The following is an 18,995-nucleotide window of genomic DNA, read 5'->3' as shown; positions in this document are numbered from 1 at the left end:
CGTTCCCAAGGAGCTTTAGTTGCTGGGTACACCTGAATTGGATTAGGTCCTGAAACATGTCCCTTGTGCTGTAAACAAGTTAAGCATCTGTCAACATAATGAGCAATCTCCTTAGCCATTTTTGGCCAAAAATATTTCAATCGACCTTGTTGGAGTGTACGATCCTTTCCTGGATGTGCACTTGCAGGAGCATCATGGATAATTTTTAACACAGTTGGTACCAAGACAGCTGGAACAACTAACTGACAACATTTCCTCGGGGCTGTCCCTAGCTTTACTACTCTACACAGTAAATTGTCCAACATAACTAGTTCTTTCAATGGTACTGGTGGTTTATGAATCGGGCGAGTGTCTTGCTTAGTCAAAAATTTAATGACGGGTGCCCATATGGGGTCTTGTCTTTGTTCCGTTTCTACTACTGTAGCATCTAATGCTGGGTAATTTAACTGAATCGCAGCTACGTGTCGAGAAAACGCATCCGCTACAACATTTTGCTTTCCTGGAATATATCCAAATGTGGGATTGAATTCTTGAATTGTGAGCAAATATCTAGCAAACTTTCCAACTGGATTCTTATTTTTGAACAAGGGAATTAATGGTTGGTGATCTGTAAGAACATGAACTGGGTAATTATAAATTGTATCCTTGAAATGTTTAAGTGCCCAAACAACTGCCAAGGCTTCTCGTTCTGTTGCACTATAATTTTTCTCTTCTTTGGATAATGTGCGGCTAGCATAAGCTATTGCGTGATCTCTGTGACCTTCTGTTTGAAGTAATGCAGCACCTAGACCTATGTCACTAGCATCTGTAACCAACGTAAAAGGTTTAGAAAAATCTGGATACCTAAGGACAGGTGACGAAATCAAGGCTGCTTTGAGTTTTTTGAATGACTGATCCTGGGCCTCTCCCCAAACAAAGGGTTCATCTTTTCTTTGCAACTTGTAAAGCGGAGCGGCTATAATAGAGAATCCAGCAATAAATGAACGATAAAATCCTACAAGACCTGTGAACTGTCTTACGGCTTCTGCGGTACGAGGTGTTGGAAAATCACGGGCAGCAATAATTTTTGATTCATTCAATGTAATACCTGAAGGTGTAACTGTATGACCTAGGAAATTAATCTTTTGCTTTAAAAATGAACATTTTGCAAGCTTTATTTTTAAATTAGCTTCAGCGAGCTTTGCAAGTACCTTTTCAAGGTTCTGGAAATGAGTCTGAACATCTTGCGACATGATTATGAGATCATCAAGGTAAACTAGAAGCGTACTTCCTATCAATCTACGAAATAGATTTGTCATGAGCCGTGAAAAGGTTATTGGACTACTACGCAAACCAAACGGCATTCTTTTGAAATGAAAATGACCATTGGGAGTACTAAAGGCTGTCAATTGTTTACTTTCCTCATCAAGGGGGATTTGCCAGAATCCCTGCAACAAATCTAACGTTGAGAATACTTTGTTTCGACCAATACTTTGCAACAAATCATTGAGAACTGGAAGTGGGAAACGATCAGGTATTGTTACTCTGTTAAGCTTGCGATAATCGATTACAGGTCTCCAAGTCCCATCTCGCTTTGGTACAAGAATCAATGGAGCGTTCCATGGCGAATTACTCGATTCAATTACATCACTCTGTAACATTTCTTCTACAAGTCTATCTGCTTCTGCTCTCTGAGAATGGGGAAGTCGGTAAGCTGGTACATAAATAGGCGTAGTTCCTTGTTCAAGGGGAATTTTATGTGTAATGAGAGGAGTGAGACCTAATTTTTCTCCTGGTAGAGCAACAACAGCTCTATTCCTGTTCAAAATTTCCAAAAGCTGAGCCACAGAGTCAGGAAAATCAGTAGGACTGAGGTGTTGCGCTTGCACCTCTGGCTGAGATCCCTGTTCTCCTGGTGTGAGTGTACAAACAGTATGATCCATGGAGACATCATCCACAACTCGCACCGGTAACGAGTAATGGGCAAAATCTACAACATGGGTACCAGACTGGAGATGGATATCGGCATTACTTGTGTTCGCGATAAAAAGTGAGACAGTACCATCCTGCACTGTGTGCCAGGAGGGTTCAACAAATGTACCATTCACTTTACATGTTTCACTTTCCGCAAACACATCCGACAACTCAGGCACTCCCTGAACCTTAACTCTTATTCTGGTGAGAGAATGAGGGTGTAGCACAGTGTCAGTAGCCGTGGAACCACTGACTTCAGAGATGGAAGCTGCCAGGCGAGCGAGACAACGAGAATCCGTTAGGGCGTCCCCTTCCAGAAAGTCCCGATACTCATTCTCCTTAACAACTGTACAACTACTATGCTTCAATCGAGTGCCTGTTTTCTCGGGTATGCTACCACGACAATGATCTGACAAACCTACGCTAGCAAGGCGGGTGTCAACAAAATTAACATAATCTGATTGAAGGTTGAACTCGTGGCCCTGTCGATACATGCTACACAAGGGTATGACATGGTCTTTGATACTTATGTTCCAACGATGGGGAAACAATGCAATATTTTCATCAATCATGGTGTACAGACCTAAGAGAATGTCTCCAGGAAAATGAATAATGTCAACAACTAAACATGTTATAGACAATGTGACATCATTGAACTTGAGTGGGAGGTCAATTTCACCCTGAACTTTTACATTATTTCCTGAAATACCACTTAGAAAAGGTATGTGTGACTGTTTTAAAATAGTAGGGTGCATACTTTCAATGTCTCTAAGAGCTGAGGGCTTGACAATATTAATTTTTGCACCTGAGTCAAGAAAAACTTTTAAAACTCTACCATGTACAATGGCTGATACAAGGGGACCATCACTTGAGACTGGACAAGTTACTATTTTTGACTTATGTTGTCTGGGATATCTGCGTCTTGTTTGTGTCAAATTTACTGTGGATCCGTCAACATCTACAACTGGTCTAGAGTCAGTGTCCTCCTCTGTCAAGTGTCCAAATCTATTTTGGGTAGCTACTGAATACACAGGGAGGGCACTAGGATTGGCTAGCTTGAATTGGTTAGCGGATGGCCTTGGGGGTTTCCCGACGACATGGAGTGAACATTCTGAGCTCCAGCATTCTGTGACTGAGCATTATAATTTGAAATTGCATTATAGCTGGGCTGGGAGTTGTAATTACGAGAGTTCTGATAATGTCTTGGACGCTGTGAGCCTCGCCAAGACTGACCATGGGAGTTACGAGGTGGAGATGTCCTTTGCCTAGCTCTACAATCCGCAGTGTGGTGACCAACTTGTTTATGGTACGTGCAATATGGAAGCCTAGAATGATTAGATTGATGAGGGGGCCGAGAGAATTGTCTAGGAGGTGATGATCTAGGGGCGGACCAACAGTCCCTTGCAAGGTGGTTACTCTTACCACAATGCCAACATGAGGGAGTGGATGGTTGTGGACTATGGCGTTTCGGCATTTTATGAGGCGGCGAATTTGACTGGGGGCTACGAGCATGGGTACGCTTCTGCGACCAAGAGTTTTGAGAATTTGTGGGAGGATGCTGAGAGCTTGTAACTACATTTACAGCATCAGAGGGTGGCAACAGTTGAGCACTTCGGGGAGCTAGTTTATCTGCGGCATTGTTAATAGCCTCAAATACTTCACCAATTTCATGTTTAACACCAAAATTTTGTTGCTCAACGATTGGTTTTGTATGCTCGGGGGCAAAATGCATTAAAGTACCAAATGCTATCATTTTGGCCATAGCCTCAGGGGACAGATTATTGTCTTTATCTAACCAAGTTGAATTATTCATAGCAGAAACTAAGGCATACAGATACTGATCGAGACGGCTAGTAAACGCATTAAACGATTCACCAGGCTGCATGGTGGCATTGGCAATTTTCTTGACTAACCTATATGGGTCAAGGTCTCCTTTATTAACAAAGCGACGGCGAAAGAAATCCTTAAATTCAGGCCAAGACTGGAGGCTAACAATGGCTTTCTCATCAACAACAAAACGTGCATCACCTTTGGTTGTGTCCACGGCTGACCGTGCAATTGCTAAGTATTCGGCATCAGTAGGCTTAGAAAAACGTGCAACTGTTTTCGCTTCAACCTTACTAAACCATGATTCTAATAAACGCGATTCCCCAGCAAAAAGAGGAATAGCCATTTCCTGAGCTGATCTCTGGCCATTGGGACGAGCAACTGTTCCCATTGATTCTGAAGGGGTTTCAACAGTGGTAGGCATTGTCACAGCCGTGGAAGTAATATTTGAACGCAGATTATAATTAAGTGCACCTGGCATCAGAAATAGTATACACAAAAATAAACACAAAAAAATATCAACTTGGCTAAAGTAAAAATGGCAGAAATAAAATTATTAAATTGGGCTAGGCAAGAAAATAATTAAGAACAAGCAATTGTAAACTAAATTTAGCAATCTTTCATTAAAAAAATGACTGGAATTAGATGTATGTAAATTAATTAAACCAGACTAAGCACAGCAATTGAGAATATAAAAACTGGAAGTGCAATTGCAAAATTTCATTAAAAAGATTCAACACAGCAAGTGGCAATGCAAGAAATATGTATGTAGCACATAAACTGGACACAGGAATGTATATAACTATGGTAAAAAAAAATTATAATATGCAATGTTGAAGGAATAAATTTAAATTTTAGGCCTGGAGGAATTAAAAAAAAATTATATTGCACAAATCCTTAACTGCTACTAAAACAAGGATTTCTTAATTCACTGGAATTTGAATTTACCAATAACACTCTAGGAGAACAATTAAAATTCAATGAAATTACTGTAAGAAGCAGGAATGTTTAAATCACACAGGAAAACTGTGGGGAGTGCAGTACTGAACCAGCTCCAATATTTAACAAGTCACTGAATGGTTAATTCACAGGATATTATGGGAATTATTACATAAGTCACTTTTTAACACTTGGCACGTTCTCAACTAGCAATTACTTATCTCAGGGTTGTAATTTATGAGGATCACCAGTAGCCAAAGTAGGAGAAGCGTCGTGAAGATCGGAAGAGGCCCATGTGAGGCGTGTTTACAAACTGGATGCGACGGCAGCGCTCCTGGCGGCGGTGGCGCGAGACTCAGGGACCCCACACTGTTCAGGCTAGAGGCACGAAGATAAATTCTGACGACGACAATATTGCGACGATGGAATAACCAGTTGATACCTGCGACGATGGCTGACGACGATTGCAGTAGCTTGCACCCTCACGAAGCTTGATACTGTCAGCTTGGGTGGCGGTGGTGGTGGTGGTGGGTGTAATAGGTGGTTCCCACGTGGTGGCGCGAGGTTCAAAAATGGCTGGCGCGGGAAGCTTCCTTCCTCCTCACTGATGAGTGAGCGTTCTCACAGGAAAATATTGACCCTTACTTCTGAAACGTTGGCCTGGAGTAGTGGTTGATGGCAGGACCCCGGTCTGGCACAATATTTGATGCGTGGGTGGCAGGATGGCGGCTTATGGCGGTGGCGGTGGCGGCGGTTTTGGCTGGAACACGAGGCGATGCTGGGTACTGGAACTTTTGCTTCCAGAAAAAATTTCTGGATCCCACTGCTGCTACCAGTATTCGTTTGCCTTGTTCGGGTAGAATGTAGACTCAGTAGTCGCTTCTGTATATATTTATTGACTGAGATAGCAAGGTAAATATCTGCCTAGCCGAGGTCCTTCTACTCTGAGCCTGTGAGGATAACTGAGGCTGCTGGGAGCATGGCTGATGCTCCTCTGTCTGGCATGACGTCAGAGGCCTACTTGCCTGCGATTGGTTACATTTCAACTGACAGAATTTGAGTATAACACACCCACAGTATGGGTATGGGGCCCACTACCACCCACAGTATGGGTATGGGGCCCACTACCACCCACAGGATGGGTATGGGGTCCACTACCACCCACAGGATGGGTATGGGGCCCACTACCTCCCACAGGATGGGTATGGGGCCCACTACCTCCCACAGGATGGGTATGGGGTCCACTACCACCCACAGGATGGGTATGGGGTCCACTACCACCCACAGGATGGGTATGGGGTCCACTGCCACCCACAGGATGGGTATGGGGCCCACTACCTCCCACAGGATGGGTATGGGGTCCACTACCACCCACAGGATGGGTATGGGGTCCACTACCACCCACAGGATGGGTATGGGGTCCACTGCCACCCACAGGATGGGTATGGGGTCCACTGCCACCCACAGGATGGGTATGGGACCCACTACCTCCCACAGGATGGGTATGGGGTCCACTGCCACCCACAGGATGGGTATGGGGCCCACTACCTCCCACAGGATGGGTATGGGGTCCACTACCACCCACAGGATGGGTATGGGGTCCACTACCACCCACAGGATGGGTATGGGGTCCACTGCCACCCACAGGATGGGTATGGGACCCACTACCACCCACAGGATGGGTATGGGGTCCACTGCCACCCACAGGATGGGTATGGGGCCCACTACCACCCACAGGATGGGTATGGGGTCCACTGCCACCCACAGGATGGGTATGGGACCCACTACCACCCACAGGATGGGTATGGGGACCACTACCACCCACAGGATGGGTATGGGGACCACTACCACCCACAGGATGGGTATGGGGTCCACTACCATCCACAGGATGGGTATGGGACCCACTACCACCCACAGGATGGGTATGGGACCCACTACCACCCACAGGATGGTGTCGTGACGCTGAACCCCGGTTCATTCCGAACACAGCGATTACACAACACATAACACCTTGCCTCAGCAACCGTTACTACCACCGTGTACTCCTACACACACCAGACCCTTGAGGCGTACCACTAGGTTTGTACTGGAACACAATGAATGAACATATGGAAGGTATTTAAAGGCCGTCGGGTTTTGTCATTTAATTACAAAGAATAGACTCTGACAAATAATACTATATTAATTAACATACTCTATTAGGTCAATACACTTCCAATACCCATAGACCACTTGACCTCCGCGATCACCACCCACACTCGTAACTTCCGCCTAAGTCCCTAATACGGAATGATTACTACAACGCTCCACACCCGGTTAGTCTTACATTCAATACTCACATACTGCAGACTTAACTTGGTCACTAAGATCACGACAGGCTCTCGCATAGCTGTCTGCTACACTTCGCTGCTGCCACAACCGGGGATCCAAAAGGACTTGCTCGTTCAACTTCCACAATCAGACTGACTCCAGTCAGCCATCTACCTCAACCATTTCACCCCACCTCTCAAGGAAGGTATAATCCGATTAACCTTATCCCTAGAGAGGTAATCTTGTTCCTAGAAGCCTGACGAAGAATAATTCCTCTTTCCAGGAATTAATCATTTGGCTAAACAGCTTCGGTCTTAATCCATTGACCTTTCTTAGATATGTGATCCATAGTCTGTCTACTTACATGTACTTCCAATCATCATTCGTTAAGTGTTGTAGTAATGATCCTCTAGCTAATAATTCCTACTAACTTGTGGATTACAACACCACTCCCCTCCTTAAACACGCATATGTCCCCATATGCATCATTGCAATGGTTCCATTAGTGTAAGGACCTGGAGGATGCACCCACCATATGTGTACAACTAAAAAATCATCCAATAAGTTCATCATACACACAATGAAATAAATTAAAATTTTCCCCGACATAACTCACAACACTTCTCCAACATATACATTATATTCACATCATAGCACAGGTAAAATAGTCTGTAATAATTTTTCCCATCTCCAACAATGCACATATACCTAAACTGCTGACATATAATTACATACAAACATAACCATAAAAGTACATGGACCAGAATGCTGGCACTTAAACAGAAATGACACTAGTCATTAATACATACATAACACATATATATCTAAGGTTCTTCATCCTTAGTAATTATAATTTAACATCTTGCCCTGTACTGTTGACATAAGGGCTTACAGTGATCACACAATGTTTCACTGGCCTCCTCCACAATTGGCAGCATCACCTCTCTTGTCTTCGTGTCCCATGGTTGCTAGGTCATAGATCCTCCATGACCCAGACAAAACCCAGGCTGTCCAGCCTGGTGAATGTTGTCAATGTCCCATCGTTGCTCTGAGCTAACGTGATCCTGGCCTCCAGAGCAACGGAGATTCCTACCCCAGGGTCATGTTCCCTCGGGTCTGTGCTGACGTCTCGTTCCAGGGCACCAATCCCAGAACGCTGTAGATACCTCACAGCTCTCTGGTCTAGGCCCATCCGCCCAGAGTGTGTCCACCTGTATTCACACCTTCCCGACCGCTGTACCTGCAAAATATTCCCTCGGAGCCCCCTGGCTCGATCCCATTATTACATAACCCCCTCGGCTCCTTACTCTCTCCCCGTATATAGCCTGAGCGCAGCTGCAAAACCATTGCAGCTGGCCCTTATCCCTGCTTTGATGTCAGGGGCGAATTTCGCCTATAACGTCACGTTGGCTTCACTTCCACCCCCCTTTTTTTCTAGAATAACTGAGTGTAGCCTCATAGCTTCCCTTCTACTCTACCTGAAGCTCTGTGACATGATCCCGAGGGACCTTCTCAAGCCTAACACTCAGTAATGGTGCCGATGAGGTAATATACAGTATATACATACACATACATTATCACAATAAATACCTCATTAAAATAATTTCACACTTATGTCACTAAAACATCATACTGCCACTGGCTCGCCTCTAGCGAGATTCCTGTAACAACTTAATAAGAAATTAGTATATCTACTTCGCTCGTCCACTGCAACCACCAACACCTGAAATTTTGAAATTCTACATTATAATCTTATCCATAAGACTTACCCACTCCGACTTAATTAATGAAAATTTTAATGAAAATAATGAATTATTATTAGTCTTTTATGAGTCTTGCTAGATATATCGACTTGGCTCGCCTACTGCAGCCACCAACTCCTGCAATTATCCACATTTCATCTTATCCATAAGACTTACTTACTCCGACACACCATTACCACTGGTCATCCCAACCACTGATGACCTCAATATAACGCCACACATCCCTACAACCACTTCCTGCGTCCTAACGCACCGACCTTGCTACGCCAATACTCACCTTACCGACCACTACCTGGCGCCCCTGCGCCACCATATACTCCACAACACCACACTCCATACCAGGCGTCCAAACGCCACTACACTACACCACCCAATGGCGTCCCCAACGCCCTCAACACAACACCCGGCGTCCCCAACGCCCTCAACACAACACCCGGCGTCCCCAACGCCCTCAACACAACACACGGCGTCCCCAACGCCCTCAACACAACACACGGCGTCCCCAACGCCCTCAACACAACACCCGGCGTCCCCAACGCCCTCAACACAACACCCGGCGTCCCCAACGCCCTCAACACAACACACGGCGTCCCCAACGCCCTCAACACAACACACGGCGTCCCCAACGCCCTCAACACAACACATGGCGTCCCCAACGCCCTCAACACAACACACGGCGTCCCCAACGCCCTCAACACAACACCCGGCGTCCCCAACGCCCTCAACACAACACCCGGCGTCCCCAACGCCCTCAACACAACACCCGGCGTCCCCAACGCCCTCAACACCACACACGGCGTCTCCAACGCCCTCAACACCATCACCACCACAGGCATATGCCTTGCGCCAGAGCGCATCAAAACACCACGAGACATCACCAAACGCAACACACACTGTCCCTTTTCTCTGGTAATCCGTTAATTACCTGACCCACAGTCGTCAGGTATAATATCTTGTGTAGTGGCCACCCGCCACACACTACCACCAGCGTTAACAGACTTCAACGCTAATGTCTACCATACACCCGGTGTTACAACACCCAGTTATGCTACACATGCTACACCTTGGCGCTACAATGCCAACAATGTCATGCACTATACTACATCCATGATATCCACAGTGAAAACATGCACATTTCACTACAGTAAATACTATGCATTACGCTGGCGTCTAATAAGCCACTACACATGCATTACACTACACACCACATGCATTACACTACATAAGAACATAAGAACATAAGAACAAAGGTAACTGCAGAAGGCCTATTGGCCCATACGAGGCAGCTCCTATTCTATAACCACCCAATCCCACTCATATACTTGTCCAACCCGTGCTTGAAACAATCGAGGGACCCCACCTCCACAATGTTACGCGGCAATTGGTTCCACAAATCAACAACCCTGTTACTGAACCAGTATTTACCCAAGTCTTTCCTAAATCTAAACTTATCCAATTTATATCCATTGTTTCGTGTTCTGTCCTGTGTTGATACTTTTAATACCCTATTAATATCCCCCCGGTTATGTCCATTCATCCACTTGTAAACCTCTATCATGTCACCCCTAACTCTTCGCCTTTCCAGTGAATGCAACTTAAGCTTTGTTAATCTTTCTTCATATGAAAGATTTCTAATTTGGGGAATTAACTTAGTCATCCTACGCTGGACACGTTCAAGTGAATTTATATCCATTCTATAATATGGCGACCAAAACTGAACTGCATAATCTAAATGGGGCCTAACTAGAGCAAGATATAGCTTGAGAACCACACCAGGTGTCTTGTTACTAACGCTGCGATTAATAAATCCAAGTGTCCGATTTGCCTTATTACGAACATTTATGCATTGATCCTTTTGTTTTAAATTCTTACTAATCATAACTCCCAGATCCCTTTCGCAATCCGACTTCGCAATCACAACACCATCTAGCTCGTATCTTGTAACTCTATCATCATTACCTAACCTCAGAACTTTACATTTATCAGCATTAAACTGCATCTGCCAATCCTTTGACCATTTCAAAACCCTATCTAGATCAACTTGAAGTGATAGTGAGTCCTCCTCCGAATTAATTTCCCTACCGATTTTCGTATCATCGGCAAATTTGCAAATGTTGCTACTCAAACCTGAATCTAAATCATTTATATATATTATAAACAACAGAGGTCCCAGGACAGAGCCTTGAGGCACTCCACTTACAACATTTTCCCACTCTGACTTGATTCCATTTATACTAACTCTCTGTTTCCTTTGGTATAGCCATGCCCTAATCCAGCTTAATATAGCACCCCCAATACCATGAGACTCTATTTTTTTAATCAGTCTTTCATGTGGCACTGTATCAAAAGCTTTGCTAAAGTCAAGGTATACAACATCGCAATCCTTACCACTATCAACTGCCTCAACAATGCTAGAATAAAAAGATAACAAATTTGTTAAACATGAACAGCCATTTATAAAACCATGTTGCGACTCAATTATTAATTTATGTTTTTCAAGATGAAGACGAATTTTATTTGCTATTATAGATTCGAGTAACTTTCCCACAATAGACGTTAGGCTAATTGGTCGATAGTTAGACGCAAGTGATCTATCTCCTTTCTTAAAAATTGGTATCACATTAGCAACTTTCCAAAACTCTGGCACTCTGCCTGACTCTATTGATTTATTAAATATGGTTGACAGTGGGTCACAAAGCTCCTCTTTGCATTCTTTAAGCACCCTAGCAAACACTTCATCCGGCCCTGGGGATTTGTTTGGTTTGAGTTTTACTATTTGTTTAAGAACATCCTCCCTGGTAACTGCTAAACTCGTCAACCTGTCCTCGTCCCCACCCACATAGACTTGTTCGGCTGAAGGCATATTGTTAAGTTCCTCTTTAGTAAATACAGATACAAAATATTTATTAAAAATACTACTCATCTCTTCATCACTATCTGTTATTTGACCTGTCTCAGTTTTTAATGGACCTATCCTTTCCCTAGTCTTAGTACGATATAACTGAAAAAACCCTTTAGGATTTGTCTTTGCTTGCCCTGCTATGCGAACTTCATAGTTTCTTTTTGCTTTCCTTATCTCTTTTTTAACATTTCTAACCAGTTGTACGAATTCCTGTTCTAAAGTGACCTCCCCATTTTTAATCCTTTTGTACCAAGCTCTCTTTTTACCTATAAGGTTCTTCAAATTCTTTGTTATCCACTTTGGGTCATTAGTATACGATCTATTCAATTTGTATGGTATACTACGTTCCTGTGCTTTGTTTAGAATATTCTTAAATAAGTTATATATTGAATCCACATCGAAATCCCCATTTAAGTCACCTATCGCTGGGTTCATGTCTCGCTCCAAGACCGGCCCACACCCCATACCCAAGCCTTTCCAATCAATTTGACCCAAAAAATTTCTTAGGCTATTAAAATCAGCTTTTCGAAAATCTGGCACTTTAACAGAATTTTCTCCTACTGGTCTATTCCATTCTATGCTAAATCTGATTTCTTTGTGATCACTGCTCCCTAGCTCACTCCCTATTTCGATGTCATTAATTTGCGTTTCCCTGTTAGTTAACACTAAATCTAAAATATTATTTTCCCGTGTTGGTTCCTTAATGTGTTGCGTAAGAAAGCAATCGTCAATTAATTCTAGAAAATCTTCTGCTTCACTATTCCCTGTTTTGTTCAACCAGTTTATTCCGCTAAAATTAAAGTCACCCATGACATAAATACTGTTAGATCTAGATGCTCTAGATATTTCATCCCATAGATGCTTTGCTTCCATTCTGTCTAAATTTGGTGGCCTATATATTACTCCTATTATAATATTATTAGCTTTTTCGTTTAATTCAATCCAAATAGTTTCTGTGTGTGGCTCTGTTTTGATTCCCTCTTTGAGACTACATTTCAAATTGTCCCTAACATATATGGCTACTCCACCTCCTCGTCTAATATATCTATCTGTGTGAAATAGTTTAAATCCATATATTTGATATTCAGCTAATAGTTCTCTATTTTCTACATTCATCCACGTTTCGGTAAGTTTCGGATTGTGTCACGACGATTCCTTCCGATCTCCGTGCGATCACTTCTCCAGCCTACGACTGCACATCGAGTCAGCTATCGATCGGTCTGTGTGCATGGGAACAGAGCACCAACCTTCTTCCATGTCATGGGAAGGCTGAACAAAAACACTGTGGCGTCGCCTCTCTCCACCAACGAGGAGGCGACAAACCACATGGCACCTCGGATGCATTTCCGACGGTTCCTTTCATATAAAAGGGGTGACGCCGAGGAAAATAAGACTCGCGTCCCTACCCTACCGGGGTTTCTACACACCCCGGCGTACAAACGCCAATACACAACCATGCACTACACCCGGCGCCACACACCCCCACCAACGGGACACGCTCCCCGTGTCCCACGGTAACACTCTCCATAATCTACCTGCACCCCCAAAAAATCTCCATGGACCTCTCCACGGTACACGAGACATCGAACCCCAGACGTCAAATTACGCGTCGCTTGCTATGCCTAGAACTTCACAATTCACTTCGCCTATTTTCTGTTTCGATGTAACGCCTGAAATCGCTCGAATCTTTACGTAATATTTAATTATCTTTAAAATTTATCGATTTACACGTTACATGAAATTTACTTAACTTCAAATTACGTAGTTTTCACGCTTGATTTGTCCTTAGCAACGGTTTCTCACTATTACCACCATACCGACGATATAAAACAAGCTCCAATGTGCGGCTCGCTTGGCCCACCCATCGCTTGGCCCGCACATGGCCCACGCTGGCCCACATTCACCCGCGCTAGTTTACCTCGCCACGCTGTATAATCCGCACTACGAACACTGCACTTGTTTCGGATCCCGATGCTTCAGTGGTCCAGACTTGCATCTTAGCCGTCTCTCGTTGCGGGAATCTGGAAAGAAAGAAATAAACCCCACATGTGCCCCACAATGGCCTAGTCCCTTTAATTAACTAACTCCTCTGACCTGGTCTCACCTGACCCTTCTTTCCTCCGTCTAGTAACCACCATTCTCACCACAACCCGACGTCTACCATTTCCCGAACATTCCCTCACCAACTAAACCAGAACCACACTTCCTTCATCTCGCAAAGTGTTCAACAACCTGTTTGCGCTGCCACCAAATATGTCGTGTACCAATTCCCTAACATTCCCTCACAAACCAAACAAAGAACACTATGAGGGGACAGATGGAAGGTCTTTAAAGGCCGTCGGGTTTTGTCATTTAATTACAAAGAATAGACTCTGACAAATAATACTATATTAATTAACATACTCTATTAGGTCAATACACTTCCAATACCCATAGACCACTTGACCTCCGCGATCACCACCCACACTCGTAACTTCCGCCTAAGTCCCTAATACGGAATGATTACTACAACGCTCCACACCCGGTTAGTCTTACATTCAATACTCACATACTGCAGACTTAACTTGGTCACTAAGATCACGACAGGCTCTCGCATAGCTGTCTGCTACACTTCGCTGCTGCCACAACCGGGGATCCAAAAGGACTTGCTCGTTCAACTTCCACAATCAGACTGACTCCAGTCAGCCATCTACCTCAACCATTTCACCACACCTCTCAAGGAAGGTATAATCCGATTAACCTTATCCCTAGAGAGGTAATCTTGTTCCTAGAAGCCTGACGAAGAATAATTCCTCTTTCCAGGAATTAATCATTTGGCTAAACAGCTTCGGTCTTAATCCATTGACCTTTCTTAGATATGTGATCCATAGTCTGTCTACTTACATGTACTTCCAATCATCATTCGTTAAGTGTTGTAGTAATGATCCTCTAGCTAATAATTCCTACTAACTTGTGGATTACAACAATGGGTATGGGGTCCACTACCATCCACAGGATGGGTATGGGACCCACTACCACCCACAGGATGGGTATGGGGTCCACTACCACCCACAGGATGGGTATGGGACCCACTACCACCCACAGGATGGGTATGGGACCCACTACCACCCACAGGATGGGTATGGGACCCACTACCACCCACAGGATGTGAAACAACAGCCGATCTACTGCTGAGAATGGCAGCACCATTCGTGGGATGCCTCCAGGGCCACGGGGGCCCATTACCTGTGCTCGTCCAGCATCAAAAGTGGCCCCCAGGGTGGCCCTGGGTGGCCCTGGGTGGCCCTGGGTGTGGCCATAATCACGCCTCAGAAAAACTAGCTAGTGGGGCCCCCAGGGGCCCGTAGTGGAACAAGTTACAGCGGTTTGCTTGCTTGCTTGAGGCCAACTGTGTAACACCGCTGCTCCTTCTCCCACACCGGTTACTGTGGCCCTGACACCTGTGGCCCTAACACCTGTGGCCCTGACACCTGTGGCCATGACACCTGTGGCCCTGACACCTGTGGCCCTGACACCTGTGGCCCTGACACCTGTGGCCCTGACACCTGTGGCCCTGACACCTGTGGCCCTGACACCTGTGGCCCTGACACCTGTGGCCCTGACACCTGTGGCCCTGACACCTGTGGCCCTGACACCTGTGGCCCTGACACCTGTGGCCCTGACACCTGTGTCCCTGACACCTGTGGCCCTGACACCTGTGGCCCTGACACCTGTGGCCCTGACACCTGTGGCCCTGACACCTGTGGCCCTAACACCTGTGGCCCTGACACCTGTGGCCCTGACACCTGTAGCCCTAACACCTGTGGCTCTGACACCTGTGGCCCTGACACCTGTGGCCCTGACACCTGTGGCCATGACACCTGTGGCCCTAACACCTTTGGCCCTGACACCTGTGGCCCTAACACCTGTGGCCCTAACACCTGTGGCCATGACACCTGTGGCCCTGACACCTGTGGCCATGACACCTGTGGCCCTAACACCTGTGGCCATGACACCTGTGGCCCTAACACCTGTGGCCATGACACCTGTGGCCCCTGACACCTGTGGCCCTGACACCTGTGGCCATGACACCTGTGGCCCTAACACCTTTGGCCCTGACACCTGTGGCCCTAACACCTGTGGCCCTGACACCTGTGGCCATGACACCTGTGGCCCTGACACCTGTGGCCATGACACCTGTGGCCCTAACACCTGTGGCCATGACACCTGTGGCCCTAACACCTGTGGCAATGACACCTGTGGCCCCTGACACCTGTGGCCCTGACACCTGTGGCCCTGACACCTGTGGCCATGACACCTGTGGCCCTAACACCTTTGGCCCTAACACCTGTGGCCCTGACACCTGTGGCCATGACACCTGTGGCCCTAACACCTGTGGCCCTAACACCTGTGGCCATGACACCTGTGGCCCTGACACCTGTGGCCCTAACACCTGTGGCCCTAACACCTGTGGCCATGACACCTGTGGCCCTAACACCTGTGGCCCTAACACCTGTGGCCCTGACACCTGTGGCCCTGACACCTGTGGCCCTGACACCTGTGGCCCTGACACCTGTGGCCCTGACACCTGTGGCCCTAACACCTGTGGCCCTAACACCTGTGGCCATGACACCTGTGGCCATGACACCTGTGGCCCTAACACCTTTGGCCCTAACACCTGTGGCCCTAACACCTGTGGCCCTGACACCTGTGGCCCTAACACCTGTGGCCCTAACACCTGTGGCCATGACACCTGTGGCCCTGACACCTGTGGCCCTGACACCTGTGGCCCTAACACCTGTGGCCCTAACACCTGTGGCCCTAACACCTGTGGTCCTAACACCTGTGGCCATGACACCTGTGGCCATGACACCTGTGGCCCTAACACCTGTGGCCCTAACACCTGTGGCCCTAACACCTGTGGTCCTAACACCTGTGGTCCTAACACCTGTGGCCATGACACCTGTGGCCATGACACCTGTGGCCCTGACACCTGTGGCCATGACACCTGTGGCCCTGACACCTGTGGCCCTGACACCTGTGGCCCTAACACCTGTGGCCCTGACACCTGTAGCCCTAACACCTGTGGCCCTAACACCTGTAGCCCTAACACCTGTGGCCCTAACACCTGTGGCCCTAACACCTGTGGCCCTAACACCTGTAGCCCTAACACCTGTAGCCCTAACACCTGTGGCCCTAACACCTGTAGCCCTAACACCTGTGGCCCTAACACCTGTGGCCAGCGTCTCGGTAACACCACAGACAAAATCACCTCCAGGGCTGACAGCCACCATGAAGACCCTTCAGCCATCACCAGATATCAAGTACCAGCTATAGATACTGGTACTGGCGCCAAAGAACCTCCACTTACGGGCTCGCCATAGCCCGTGCTACTGGGAAATTTTTGTTCCCAGTAGCTGAATGTGAAACAACAGAAGGACAGAGAGATGGTCTACCGACAAATCCAGGTGACAAGACACGCTATTACAACTTAAAGCTCACTTGATCTTGCTTGAAAATCGCCGTGAGATAAGAGAGAGAGATTAAGGTATTGAGAGACCTGTGTATCTACACCCCAGTGAGACCCTTGGGTGTATGTACACCTGTGCTACACCTACCCCCCCTCCCCCCACTAGGGACGGTCATGAAGCGCCCCCCCCTCCCTCCCCCCCCCCTTAACCACAACAAACAAATCTTAAATAGACGATCAAAGCTTTTGTGTAACAGATGAGAGGAGGAGGAATGCTGTCGGGCCTGTGGTGAAACGTTAGTCTCCACCGGCTGTACTCACCTAATGAGGTGAGTACCTAATGAGCTCACCTAATGAGTAATGAGCGTGTCACCTCCACCGGCTGTGTCATTCACCTGACGGGTGGGGTTATCTTGAAGTTATCTTGAGATGATTTCGGGGCTTTAGTGTCCCCGCGGCCCGGTCCTCGACCAGGCCTCCACCCCCAGGAAGCAGCCCGTGACAGCTGACTAACACCCAGGTACCTATTTTACTGCTAGGTAACAGGGTGATAGGGTGAAAGAAACTCTGCCCATTCTTTCTCGCCGGCGCCCGGGATCGAACCCGGGACCACAGGATCACAAGTCCAGCTTGCTGTCCGCTCGGCCAACCGGCTCCCCAAGTGCTGTGTATAGTGGTGTATAGTGATGTATAGTGGAGCATAGTGGTGTATAGTGGTGTATAGTGATGTATAGTGGAGTATAGTGGAGTATAGTGGAGTATAGTGGTGTATAGTGGTGTATAGTGGTGTATAGTGGTGTATAGTGATGAATAGTGGAGTATAGTGGTGTATAGTGGAGTATAGTGGTGTATAGTGGTGTATAGTGGTGTATAGTGGAGTATAGTGGTGTATAGTGGTGTATAGTGGTGTATAGTGATGTATAGTGGAGTATAGTGGAGTATAGTGGTGTATAGTGGAGTATAGTGGAGTATAGTGGTGTATAGTGGTGTATAGTGGTGTATAGTGGTGTATAGTGGTGTATAGTGGAGTATAGTGGAGTATAGTGGTGTATAGTGGTGTATAGTGGAGTATAGTGGAGTATAGTGGTGTATAGTGGTGTATAGTGGTGTATAGTGGTGTATAGTGGAGTATAGTGGTGTATAGTGGTGTATAGTGGTGTATAGTGGTGTATAGTGATGAATAGTGGAGTATAGTGGTGTATAGTGGTGTATAGTGGAGCATAGTGGTGTATAGTGGTGTATAGTGGAGTATAGTGGTGTATAGTGATGTATAGTGGAGTATAGTGGAGTATAGTGGAGTATAGTGGTGTATAGTGGTGTATAGTGGTGTATAGTGGTGTATAGTGATGAATAGTGGAGTATAGTGGTGTATAGTGGAGTATAGTGGTGTATAGTGATGTATAGTGGAGTATAGTGGAGTATAGTGGAGTATAGTGGTGTATAGTGGTGTATAGTGGTGTATAGTGGTGTATAGTGATGAATAGTGGAGTATAGTGGTGTATAGTGGTGTATAGTGGTGTATAGTGGTGTATAGTGGTGTATAGTGGAGTATAGTGGAGTATAGTGGTGTATAGTGGTGTATAGTGGAGTATAGTGGAGTATAGTGGTGTATAGTGGTGTATAGTGGTGTATAGTGGTGTATAGTGATGTATAGTGGAGTATAGTGGTGTATAGTGGAGTATAGTGGTGTATAGTGGTGTATAGTGGTGTATAGTGGAGTATAGTGGTGTATAGTGGTGTATAGTGGTGTATAGTGATGTATAGTGGAGTATAGTGGAGTATAGTGGTGTATAGTGGAGTATAGTGGAGTATAGTGGTGTATAGTGGTGTATAGTGGTGTATAGTGGTGTAT

The 18,995-nt window shown here is 46.2% G+C and overlaps 3 protein-coding genes across 3 annotated transcripts in view; 2 read left to right on the top strand and 1 right to left on the bottom strand.

Annotated features, from left to right (window-relative positions):
• The window catches only part of LOC123758453 (Protein kinase, cGMP-dependent at 21D), a 374,435-nt gene that overhangs the window by 236,347 nt on the left and 119,093 nt on the right, over positions 1-18,995 (bottom strand). The window lies entirely within an intron of this gene.
• On the top strand, positions 15,173-15,943 carry LOC138363680 (calphotin-like). Its single transcript, XM_069323061.1, has one exon. It carries the CDS (start codon positions 15,173-15,175, stop codon positions 15,941-15,943), a length of 771 nt encoding a protein of 256 aa, XP_069179162.1.
• On the top strand, positions 15,985-17,010 carry LOC138363679 (calphotin-like). Its single transcript, XM_069323060.1, has one exon. The coding sequence runs from the start codon at positions 15,985-15,987 to the stop codon at positions 17,008-17,010; it is 1,026 nt and encodes a 341-aa protein (XP_069179161.1).

The sequence above is a fragment of the Procambarus clarkii genome, chromosome 11, assembly GCF_040958095.1.
Source record: "Procambarus clarkii isolate CNS0578487 chromosome 11, FALCON_Pclarkii_2.0, whole genome shotgun sequence".
NCBI classification, from domain to species: domain Eukaryota; kingdom Metazoa; phylum Arthropoda; class Malacostraca; order Decapoda; family Cambaridae; genus Procambarus; species Procambarus clarkii.
The sequence above is the reverse complement of the archived record's forward strand: the minus strand, read 5'-3'. Positions and strand labels throughout refer to the sequence as shown.